A 13156-nucleotide genomic window follows, 5' to 3' on the forward strand; every position below is an offset into this window, starting at 1 on the left:
TCCATCTAGAAGAAAACAAAGCAAGACCCTCCAAACCATATACAAAAACAAACCTCAAATGTATTACATATATAAGTAAAAAATGAAATAATAAAAATATCAGAAGTAAAATGAGGAGGATATTTTATTTGTATAATCTTAGGACATAGATGTTCCTAAGCAAGACAAAATCCTCAAAACTCATAAAAAGAAGACATATTTTTCATCAGGGAGAATTTTAAATTGTTATGTCAAAAAATAAAATAAAGGTAAATGTGAAAGACAAATGAGACTGGGACATTTTCCCCTCCAAACATGATATATTACTGGTATCTCTAATATAAAATGAGCTCTAAGAAAAAGGTAACAGACAATCCACAACAGATAAAATTCAAAAACACTAAAACATGAAAGTATGTTGCCAAAGAAAACATAAATTAAAACACCAGTGGAATACGACATTTCCCATCATCTGCCTCCTAACATTTTAGGAGCCGGTAAAACTGAATGCTGCCAGAGTGTCAAGTGCTTCAATCTTTTGGGAAACTTATCTGGAGGCTGTATGTTAAACTCAAATTTAAAAGGATACATTAAAACTATATAAACATTCTTTTCTGGCAATAGAGTTATTGGGAATCTACACTATGGAAATAAACCAATACTTAAAAGATTCATATACTAGACTACTTACTACAATGTTGTTTGGAGTGGCAAAATACCAAAACAATCCCATAATCTGTACACTGCAGAATGGCAGAATAAATTGTGGAAGAGCCACTCCATCAAATGTTACTCAGCTACATTTAGGAAAACAACTTAGTTGAGACTATATTCAATCACCTAGAGTAAGACTAAGGGACTGAGAAGTATGTTAATATGATCCTTTTTTGGATAAAAATAAAAAATACCTGTAACTGTCTAAATATGTTTATATAAATTTTTACGGATACAGAAAAAAATTGTGCAGGCTGTTAATGGTGGCTACTTTTAAGGTCTTAAAAATAATGGTTGGGGGATTAATATTTTCTCTATATATTAAATGTTTACATTTTATCTATGATTTTTATGCTCAGAAAAAACACACAAAGCTCTTTTTATTTGGAGAGAGGAAGTTGTTAGTTTATCTCTATTTGCAGGTAAAATTGTGAAGAGGAAAGGAAAGTTAAAAGTTTGGCAACCATCAACTGAAGCAAATACTGGCATTTAAGTTTGATTATTACCGGTTCAATTGGTCTACTGAGGGGGACTACTCCTAAATTATTTTTACAAGTGCAATAAATAACCCGAGTTACACAAAAATATTTCAAGGCTATATCTCAAAAGTATAAAAAAAAGTCACCAATGAATGACAGTGTAATGAAGCGGATGTAAAACACAGTAGGACTTGTTCTATTAGTGAAACGCTGTTGTTGTACATGCTATTGTATCATGACTTAAGCCAATTCAATCCAAATGTGAGTAATATGTGGGTGGGAAGCACCATGACCTATTCCTCCTGTCCTTTAAATAAAAGATTAGTACTTCTCATAAAATCATCTTTTTAATAGCATATATACTGCTAAAAAAAATAAAGTCCAATGGGTAACTTCAGGGTTTATCTCTATTAAAAATGTTGTTCCTTAAGATATTTTACAAGAACATTCATTTAAAGTGTTACTTACACAAGGCCAGGAAAGTGTGCTTTGAATTCATCAAGACCAAGACTCTTCTTAGCAAGTCCTTGTTCATAATATAGTTTTTTATGTGGTATGTGTGATGTTCCACGCAAAATGTGAGTAGTTCTAAAATTAAGGCAAGCAGCTGTGCTGTTTGATAATTATCTACAAAGAAAGTCATCATATGAAAATAAAATAAATATCGCAATTCATCTAAATAGAATAAAGCTTATGTCCTAGATTTTAGAGCAACAGTAAAATTCTATTTGCTCCTCATTTTTATATCAATTAAAGAAGCTACGGATTTTTACTTTTTCATTAGCAAACTCCCCAAAAGTATTATCAGTTTTACTGACTAAATGGATACTTTCTAAGGCTCTTGTATAAAATATTTATGAATATTAAGAGGAAAGAAAGTCTAAATAAAAATCTACAAACATGATAAGAAAACCGTCATTACACTGAGATCTTCTTAGTAGTGTTTCCTTAATATGTGCTATTACTATTAATTAACTGATAAAAAGAGTCCACAGTAAATAGCTCAAACTTTTTGCCCATCACATGGTACAATATAAATTTCCCCAGTAAAATAAGTATGTTTTAAAAATTCATTTTTGAGAGAAAGAGAGCAAGTGTGCATTCACGAGTGGGGGAGGGGCACAGGGGAGACAGAGGATCGGAAGCAGACTCTGTGTTGACAGGAGCAAGCCAGACGCGGGGCTCAAACTCACGAGCCATGAGATCATGACCTGAGCCGAAGTAGGGCACTCGACCGACTGAGCCACCCAGGCGCCCCAATATGCTTTCTTTAAAGACACCTTTAAGGAAAGGACATTTTTGGCTATTTGAACATCAAGTGAAAAATATTACATCAATATTTATTTTTAACAATAATCATTTTAACATCAAATCATGATATCCATGAGATGCCTACTGAAATAAACTACACTGTTTTTTTTTCCCTCAAGAGGCTTTGGTGTATACATTCATGAGATTTCAAATTGTTTCCTGAACATCAAAATTGAATGTATGTCAAAGGCTCATGTCAACAATTACCCACACCTATTACAAATGTTTTAGGCAAGAAATATTAAGCCGTGAGGAAATTTTGTAATTACAGCTTTACAGAGTAAATCTAGTCCAACTATTGTATTTTTGAAGAAGATTACAATTATAAATAAATATTTTATGCAACTATGATCCTATCAGGAATAAATCAGCATTCTTTTGATAACAGAATAGCCATTAAAAACTGGGTCACCTGTTCAGTTTTTAAGTGGCTGGTTCAGTTGGTTAAAGTGGCTGATTCTTGATTTTGGCTCAGGTCATGATCTCATGGTTTGTGTGATAAAGTCCTGTGTTGGATCTGTGCTGAGAGTGCAGAGCCTGCTTGGTATTCTCTGTTTCCCTTTCTCTGCCCCTCCCCCACCCTCAAAATAAATAAATAAACTAAAACAGAAATACAAAATACAGTTCTGGTATTTCAAAGATCCTTCCTACTTTAAATGCAAGTAAAGAGTTTTACTTGCTTCAGAGCAATCTGTGTAACCAGCACCACAACCAATATATGAACTAGTCCCTCACCATTAAAAAAACAAACTCTCTTAAACTCTCAATTCCCAAATTTTATTTACAAAGATTTTGTAACAATGATCTGCAGTGTTAATAAATGTCTTGTTTTCACATTTTCAAATTAGGACATGAAATTACTCATGATATCTTGAATCCAACCTCTCCTAGACCTTTGATGAGCCTGGCAGAAAAGATAGGATGCTAGGTGCACACAGCATATTTTCCATACTCCCAGCCCCACACCTGCTATGCATGTTCCAAGCAGAAGCAACAGTGTTTACACTCACATTCATAAACAATACCTAAGCATAATGTTGTCATCAATACTAGTTCCTAACTGGCCTTAGGATTTCAAAGATAAGAATGAACTAAAATCCTCAATTTTCAGATATCTTCTCAAAAAAAATATCAGAAAATAAGCTCTAAATTTACAAAAACAAAAAATTCCAACTGGTTTTCTATCTTTTATATTGGAGAAAGTGGACCCTTTTCTTTATTATAAAGAAAAAAGGAAATATATTTTTTTAATTTCATTTGTTTGAAAATATGCCTTTCCTAGCCTTGTATAAATAAATGCATTATACTCTGAGGAAAAAAAGCTTTCACTTTGTATTAGTTCATAAAATAAGAATTTATACTTACCAGGGCAAATCGTGCTGTTCTTGTTAGATCCAACTATATTATCTAATAAAAAAAGTTAAAGTCAGTTCAGTAATAATTAGATCACATTTTCCTAGTACTTTACAACATACAAAGCATGTCTTTGATCATAATCTCATTTTACCTGGATAATAACCATTAAGAATTAGTTGTGAGGAGAGGGTAAGGGGGTGGGCAAAATGAGTAAAGGCAGATACAAGGTTCCAGTTATGGAATGTATGTCACAGGGATAAAAGGTACAGCACAGGAAACATAGTTAATGGTACTGTAACAGCACTGTGTGGTGACAGATGGTAACTACAACTTGTGGTGAGCACAGCTTAATGTATAGACTCTTCAACGTAGCACTGTGTATCAATTATATTTCAATTTAAAAAATTTAGTTGCTTCAAATATACCTGTATCTGCAATTGTTTACAGAATTGGGTGCAGATGAGGAATTATTAAAAGACAATATCACAAATATTCTGATAAAAGAAAGTGAGGTTACAACCAGAGAAAAGAATGATACTTCTTTTACTTCTCTTAGCCATCTTCCAACAATTAGGACAGGTCTCTCTACGGAGGAGTTTCTTCAACTCCAGAATAACACATACGTTAACAATTAGTCATTTATGCTTTGAATTTTGAGAAAATAAGTAAGACATTATAAGTTCTGATTTCTAGGCACATGGCTTACAGTACATTTGTGTAGAAAAAAATAAGACTATCACACAGCATTGTGTATGATAAAAAATCTGGAAACAAATGTACATTAGAGGCAGAAAGGTTAAATTACAACATACTCGTAAGAGAATATTATGTAGGGATTAAAAATAAGAACTCTAGCTATCAATATGGACAGATTTCTAAAAAGCACTGAGTAAAAGAAAAAAAACTGCAGAATATGAAAAACAGAAATCAATTCTCATCAAGTTTGAAAACATGAAAAATAATACATTATACATGTCATAATAATATAAACAGACATGGGGTGATAAACTTCAAACTTAGCATTTCTTGAGGGATGGGGGAAAAATGAGAATGTGGGGAGAACAGGAAACTCCAACAAATCTGTAATTTATTTTCTTTTCAAAAATATTTGGAAAAATATGTCAGGTTAGTTTTGATAAAGCCAACAGGAAATATATGGGGGTCTGTTATACAATTATCTAAATATTTTTGTATGGCTGGAAGTATTTTAAAATAAAGATTAAAAATTTATTTTAATTTATACATATGAAACCATTCTGCATGAAAATGTTCTGCAACATGTTTTACCCAACTATATATTTTTGGGAACTAGTCAGATGATAGATCAAAATTCAATTATTTTAATTGCTATATAGTATTCCATTATATGAATATACCATACATTCTTCATTTTCCTACCATGAGCAAGGCACCAACATCCTTGTACCTGTCATGCACATGCATAAATGTTCCCTAGGGAAATACAAATCAAAGCCACAATGAGATACTACCTCGCTCATGTCAGAATGGCTTACATTAACACCACAAGAAACAGGTGCTGGTAAGCATGAGAAAGGGGAAACTCCTGCACTGTTGGTGGGAGTGCAAATTGGTACAGCCATTCTGGAGAGCAGTATACAAGTTCCTCAAAAAACTAAATATAGAACTACCCTAGGATCCAGTAATTGCACTTCTAGGTATTTACCCAAAGGATACAGAACTAAAGATTCAAAGGGGTACATGCACTCTAATGATTATAGCAGCATTATTAACATTATTAAATGTCCACTGACTGATGAATGGATAAAGAAGATGTGGTGTGTGTGTGTGCATGTGTGTATCTGTGTCTATATATCTGTATCTATTATCTACATGATAGAACATTACTCAGCCATCAAAAAGAATTAAATCTTACCATTTGTAATGACCTGGATGGAGCTAGAATTAGAATGTATTATGCTAAGTGAAATAAGTCAATCAGAGAAAAATACCATATGATTTCACTGATACGTGGAATTTAAGAGACAAAACAGATGGCTATATGAGAAGGGGGAAAAAAAGAGGACAGGGGGAAACAAACCACAAGAGATTCTTAACGATGAAGAATGGAGGGTTGATGGAGGGAGGTAGGTCGGGGATGGGCTAGATGGGTGATGGGCATTAAGGAGGGCACTTGTGATAAGCACTGGGTGTTGTATATGATGAACCACTGAATTCTACTCCTGAAACCACAACTGCACTGTATGTTATCTAACTCAAATTTAAATAAAAACAAATAAATAAGTGTTCCCTAGGATAGACACTCAGAAATTGAATTGATGGTATTATGTAAGGTGTGCCCAGTTCACAATTTTATTACTTTAGTAAATACTCTCTTTCACTTACTTCTTAACTGACTCATTGAATGTGTCCCCCCTATTTCTCATTTCACCAGATGAGTTGTATGCTTATCAAAAAGTCCTTTGTTTATGCTAGTTATTTTTGGCAGTATGAATACATAATTTAAATACTGCAGACTGATGTAATATCATAAAAATGTAGTATCTATGGCTAAGCTGAATACAGTAGAAGTAGAAAAACCAGAAGTTGTAGCTGATGAATTACAGGTGTAGTTTATGTGTGATAGAGGACATGGAAATATGTTAAAAAGTACATAAAAAAAAAGGCTTGCCCCTCTACAAAATATCAGCAAATGAGTCAGAATTTAGAATAAATATTTACAAGGGTGCATGGGTGGCTCAGCTGGTTAAGCCTCCAACTCTTAATTTTTGCTCGGGTCCTGATCTTGTGGTTCATGAGATCAAGTCCCACGCTGGGCTCTGTGCTGACAATGCAGAGCCTGCTTGGGATTTTCCCCCTTGGGATTCCCGCTGTCTTTCTCTCTCTTTCTGTGTCTCAAAATAAAAATAAACATTAAAAAAGAATAAATGTTGACAGAGTTTTTAACTTTATTTTTTTTTAATGTTAATTAATTATTTTGAGAGACAGAGAGTGAGAGAGAGAGAACCCCAAGCAGGCTCTGTTCTGTCTGCACGGAGCCCAATGCAGGGCTCGATCTCACAAAACATGAGATCATGACCTGAGCCAAAATCAAAAGTAGGACGCTTTCCAGACTGGGTCACCCTGGTGCCACATACATGGTTAATTTTTTTAAACTGTTCTCTGCTTTAATCAACTTTTTTGATTAACTCATCAACTTTTGATCCTTATGTTGTAAAATTAAAGAGTTTTTACTATACTGCCAAATTATCCTCCAAAATGATGGTTCCCTTGGATTTTCTAATATAGGTAATATACTGTCTACTCTTATTCTCGATACTAACTCTAACAACTCTGGGAACAATCTCCTTTTGCTAGGTGTTTATAAATCTCCTCCTCAAGGTGCAATGCTTTTTGGCACATTTTCTGTATCATTCTCTAACACAGACACTCTGAAACAAGGGAAATCATGATTTTATACTGCAGTTAAAAATTTTCAGTATTAATTTCCCTGACATATAAAGCACTGAGGAGACATCTTGTTGTAGATTTAATACTTATTTTAGTCTTCAAAAACAGAAACCATAAGCAGATAAGTAAGAGACCGTACCCTTTTCACACTTGTCTTCTGAAGTATTGGTCAAAAGTGGTGCTGTGAGAACATGCATACAATGGTTGTAGAAGAAATTTAGAAATTCACTTTTTTCAGTTTTCTGAAATATACAGAATTAAAAAAAATACTTTATTATCTTTTAATTAATAAAATGTCTCTAAGAATTAGTGCAGGTCATACACAAATAACAGATACTTTAAGATACCCCAAAAGCAGCAAAAAACTAGTTTTATGTTCAACTTGATATTTTGCAGTACTAAAAAATCAAATCTATTTCGTATTACTTATTAAATTAAAATGAAAGCCAAGAAAATGATGATAAAAAGTTTATCTGAGGAAAATTATTCAGAAGAATTTTTCTTCAAATACACTTGTGATCTGCAATGCAATGAAGAATATCTATCAAGCAATGTGGGAGGAGCAACTTAACTGCTTAAACTTTGAAATTCCAGATTTCATAGCATATCCAAATATGAAAAAACACCAAATTGATTTATCAAACAATCTGAAACAGGGCAGAATTTAGACCTATTTTTTTATTTAAAAAAAAAAAATTTTTTTTTTCAACGTTTATTTATTTTTGGGACAGAGAGAGACAGAGAACGGGGGAGGGGCAGAGAGAGAGGGAGACACAGAATCGGAAACAGGCTCCAGGCTCTGAGCCATCAGCCCAGAGCCCGACGCGGGGCTCGAACTCCTGGACCGCGAGATCGTGACCTGGCTGAAGTCGGACGCTTAACCGACTGCGCCACCCAGGCGCCCCTAGTTTTTTTAAATTTATTATTTGGAAAATAATGCTTTTGATTTTGGCCACTATTTTTTATACAAATGGTCTCATAAATAAGTCATAATTTAAATACAACATACGTATTCTCTAAATATGAGGGAACTTTATAAAGAAAAAACATCCCAACATTTTGAGACAACTATTAGTATTTTGGAATATTTCTGTAAGTCTTTTTTTAATGACTTCTCTCTTACTACGCGGTTGAGACCATTCAGTACATATTAATTTTTAATATGAATAACACATAACATAAAACTTATCATTTTCGCCAATTTTACTGTTTACAGTTCAGCAGTGCTACATAATATACACACTGTTGTATGCTAACTTTGAAGAACTTAAGAGAGGCCAAGGGCCATAAATAGAAAGGCTAAAGTTTTACTAAGGTTTTAGCAGATTACAATCTTGTATTTTGCCAAAAATAAACTGCTACAGGACTGTCACTGCTACTTGAATGCCAAGTGTACAAATACTTGTTTTTCAAAATTGTACAAATTTTAAAATATTTTATATTTACATATAATTTATATGTTTATACATAATTTATTATACATAAAATCATTTAAAACTGACTAGACTAAAACATTTTTATCTCAGAATAATTTCTTACATTAGTTGTAGCCAGCATGTTCTCTGGATCAATTAGAGTACGAAGAAGTCCCATTAACTGAACAGCACCTCCTAGCTCAGGATCAGTATCACAGATCATTTGTTCAATTACTACATTAATGAGAAGGATATCCTGAAAGAAAACATATTTCCATTAGACCTGGTTTGGAGATAAGACAAATATACCAACTGAAAGAATAAAATCAGAATTATACAGAAAAAAACAAAGAATAAACAAACTTTTTAAAGCTTTTACATTCCTAATATTTTGCAAAACATATTTAAACTTTTAGGCACCTAATATCTTTCAAAATTCTATAAACACATGAGTGAAAAAACCTAGTAAAAAAAGCAGAGCACACTACAGCTTATGATAACCTCAGTATAAGGGGAAGTGGGAAACAAAACAATTTACCAGTGATTCTTGTTCACTGGAAATTCTAACAGATGCTCATTTTAGGTTTCAGCCTCAGTTATGAGTTTAGAAGTTGAGTAAGACCACATATCTTGTGACCCTAAAACACAGATTGTCTCAGCTTTTTTTTTTTTTTAATTCTTTAACGTTCATTTTTATTTTTGAGGCAGAGAGAGCATCAGTGGGGGAGGGGCAGAGAAAGGGAGACACAATTAGAAGCAAGCTCCAGGCTCTGAGCTGTCAGCACAGAGCCCAATGCAGAGCTTGAAGCCATTAACTGTGAGATCATGACCTGAGCTGAAGTCAGACGCTTAACTGACTGAGCCACCCAGGTGCCCTGATTGTCTTAGCTTCTAACGAGAAAATCCTTTCTGGCAAAAAAAGGGGAAAACTCAGTACAACTCTCCACAGGAGGCAAGTGGGTGTGCACTGTGTTACATAATAATCTAAAGCTACACAGATTTGTTGTTACATTAGTTGCATGCTTTGGCATCTAGATTATGAAACTACAAAGCAGCCTGCAGATACAAAATCTGCTTTTGGCATATATTTTTAAGAAATCTTGGGAATTAAAATACAATACAAAGCAACTGTTCATGTCAAAGAAAAAAGTTTTCACATCAACTCAGTGGATCTGAGAATATGTTTATAACTGGGGGAAGAAAGGTAGTAACTAAAGGAGATGAACTAGGGAACTGCGTGGAATGAAGATGAACTTAAATTGGGAGAATTCTGTAAAGTAATAAAAAGAAATCTTCAGTATAAAGCACTTTTTGTTATTATTTTGTTTTGCCAGCCCCTCTCAAACTTAATATATTGTGATTTCCAAAAATATTTCCCTGTAAAGTTCCTTAAATTCAGCGAAGAACAAAACCATGTCACAGCAACTGAACTGCTCAAAATTAGAACCCTACCCCTACCATGTTTCAAAATTTGAACACCAATAAATCAATTGTCATGGCATTAGGAACAGAATAAAATATCTTCAGAGAGTTATTATGAAATAAAATTCACAGACCTACATTAATAAATTCAGATCCAAGCCTCATTTCAATTAGAAGGAAAGATTACACATTAATCTGCTGCTCTTATTCTGATATGATCGGCAAAGCATAACTCATGTAAAATATCAAGATACTACAAAAAGGTGTCCGCTAATAAACTTTCTTCAGAACAATGCTATGGTATTTACTTACTTTAAATCTGTCAATATGTACAAATTGGATTCTACCAGTTAATTAGGGCCTCAGATAATTTACTCAATTATATACAATCTTCTTTCATAAATTCATTCATTTAAAACTTGACACACACAAAAATCATAAATGATGAATTTAAGTTACATCTAAATGAAACCACAGTGGCAAGAAAGACTTCTTATGGTATAGCTCATACACTGAAATGTCATTTTAAAATAGTCTTCAAACTTTCTGCTCTTCTCTCTTACATGCAATGTCTAACAAATCCTGCTTCCATCAATATCAATGCCAAACTCTGAGTCGCATAATTTAGTGACTTGTGGAGGTGAAAAAAGCCAATTTATGTATTTCATAGAGAAACAGATGGCTATAGAGAACTATAGCCCTTTTAGGAGATAAGAAAAGAACTGCCTTTCTCAAAGGCCTGTAAGACCTCCCTGCTAGAGACAGGTATATGCACCACTGAATGCTATCTTCAGAATGTTTTAAGATACTGAAACTTCACCTAGGAAGGGCACAGAGGTCAGTAGATAAATTGCAATCTCTAGGTTTAAAGATTATGCTTGGTGTAAGATCTTCAGAATCCATAAGAAGCAAATAGTTTGGAAGCCTACTAAATAGTTGAGGAAGCTTAACTGTCAAGAAAGCTTTAAAATAAAGAACAGTCCATGACTGTTCAATCTCTTAAGACCACCACTGGGCCAGAGAACTCATACCAACAGAAAGTAAGCTATGAAGATTATACAGATGCTTGGAAGAAAGGCATCCTCTACTGCCCATCCCAGATGTAGCCACAGCTGATCATGTCCTGAGAGAACAAAGGCTTTGGAAGAAAACAGGCAAGGGAGATTTTTCAGAGACAGCTGGTTTGGTTAAGAAGTCTGAGCTATTGATATTCTTATTCAACAAATAACTGATGGACCAATGCATCACAGTTGTGAATGAATGACTGCTGTATGTATGTTCTCCCTTTTCCAAACAAAAGCAGTTTAGTTTTGATGTTGGGGGCGATAAATTATCTTTTTGTTTATAGGTCACTGAAACACTAGGAGCCTTATCTGGACCTGAAGGACTATGTAATACCCAAATACTCTGGATGTGGCACTGGATACAAAAGTGAATGGAAACTTGATTTGTCTCCCTTGAGGGAAGGGTGGATGAGGAAAGAAAAATGTATATAAATGTTAGGTAGGTATAGAGGTAGACTGCAGTTGATACTAGGAGATGCCAACTTAGTCTCTACTCTCTGTTTTGTTAGCAGAGCCCAAATTTTGTTCAGAGAGGCAATGTACTTAGCTAAAACACTATTTCCCAGCATCCTTCATTGCTAAGGATAATTCACTTTTGGCCAAAGAAATCCAAGTAGAATTGCTAAGTGGAACCTCCAGGAAAGTGCTTTAAAATGAAACACAAAAGCTATCTAGCCTTCTCCATTACTCTGCCCTCTGCTTTCATATTCTTCTTGCCTGGAGGTGGAATAGTAATCTTACAACCTCAAAGTAACAGACATTAAAACCAGAAAATGAGAATGACCGGCTCAGAAGATGAAAGTGATTGGGCATAACGAGATGGGGATCTAAGGGCATCTTGGAGTTGCTTCTCAACTTATTGTGACATTAACAAAATAAAACCTTTATTAAGTAAAACTATTTTAAGTTGGGTTTTCTTTTTTTGTATGATGAAAACACAACATTTAACATAATATCTACTCTCTTGGCAAAATTTTAAGTATATAATATTCTTAATTATAGGTACTATGCTGTGCAGTAGGTCTCTGGGACTTACTCATCCTGTATAAATTCTATACCCTTTGATTAATACCTTCCACATCCACTGGCAAGCACCATTATACTCTCTGATTCAAGTTTATTTTTTATTCCTCATACAAGGTGTATCATGTATTTTTCCTTCTGTGTCTGGCTTATTTCACTTGGCAAAGTGTTCACTGGGGTTCATCCAAGTTGTCAAAAATGGCAGGATTTCTTGTTTTTGTTAAAACTGAATAATGTTCAACTGTACATGTATAACAAGTTTTCTTTATCCATTCATCTGCAGATGGACACTTTGGTTGCTTACATATCTTGATTATTGTGAATAGTGCTGCACTGAACATGGGAGTGCAGGTATCTCTTCAAGATCTTTTGGATTTATATACAGAAGCAAGATTGCTGGATCATATAGTAGTCTACTTTAATTTTTAGAGGAACTTCCATACTGTTTTCTGATGGCAGCACCAATATATCCTCATCATCAGTATACAAGAGGGTCCTTTCTCCATATCCTTGTGAAGACTTTTTATCTTTTTATTTTTTGGTAACAGCCATTCTAAAAGATGTTATGTGTACTTTGGAGAAATATCTATTCAGCTCTTTTTGCCTGTTTTCAAACTGGGTTGATTTTTTCCCTACTGAATTGCTGGAATTCCTTACATATTCTGAATATTAACATCTCACCAGCAATTGCAAACAAATTCTACACTTTTACTCCCAATCCACATACTATGAAATTGACATCAGAATCTATTTTTCCATAATGTATAGCTATTAAAAATAGATATAAACTATAAATACGGTTATTCTTAATATTTTGTCTTTTACCTTTTATACTAGGGTTAAAACTGATTTATATAACACCAATAGAGTATTACTTATTCTGTATTAATCTACATATTTACCTTCACCAGTGATATTTACACTTTCATATGCTTTCTTGTAGTTGTTTAGTGTTCTTTCTTTC

At 33.8% G+C, this 13156-nt stretch overlaps 1 protein-coding gene across 5 annotated transcripts in view; it reads right to left on the reverse strand.

The window, feature by feature from the left end:
* PPP4R3B (protein phosphatase 4 regulatory subunit 3B) overlaps positions 1 to 13156 on the reverse strand; it is a 65814-nt gene that overhangs the window by 14504 nt on the left and 38154 nt on the right. For all 5 annotated transcript variants that reach the window (XM_047851970.1, XM_047851969.1, XM_047851968.1 and 2 more), the window contains 4 exons: positions 8808 to 8939; positions 7408 to 7510; positions 3849 to 3890; positions 1641 to 1799 (listed from right to left, as the gene is read on the reverse strand). In XM_047851970.1, the coding sequence (XP_047707926.1) occupies positions 1641 to 1799; positions 3849 to 3890; positions 7408 to 7510; positions 8808 to 8939 (436 nt within the window). The remainder of the gene's footprint in view (positions 1 to 1640; positions 1800 to 3848; positions 3891 to 7407; positions 7511 to 8807; positions 8940 to 13156) is intronic.

This window comes from Prionailurus viverrinus, chromosome A3 (assembly GCF_022837055.1).
Source record: "Prionailurus viverrinus isolate Anna chromosome A3, UM_Priviv_1.0, whole genome shotgun sequence".
Taxonomy (NCBI): domain Eukaryota; kingdom Metazoa; phylum Chordata; class Mammalia; order Carnivora; family Felidae; genus Prionailurus; species Prionailurus viverrinus.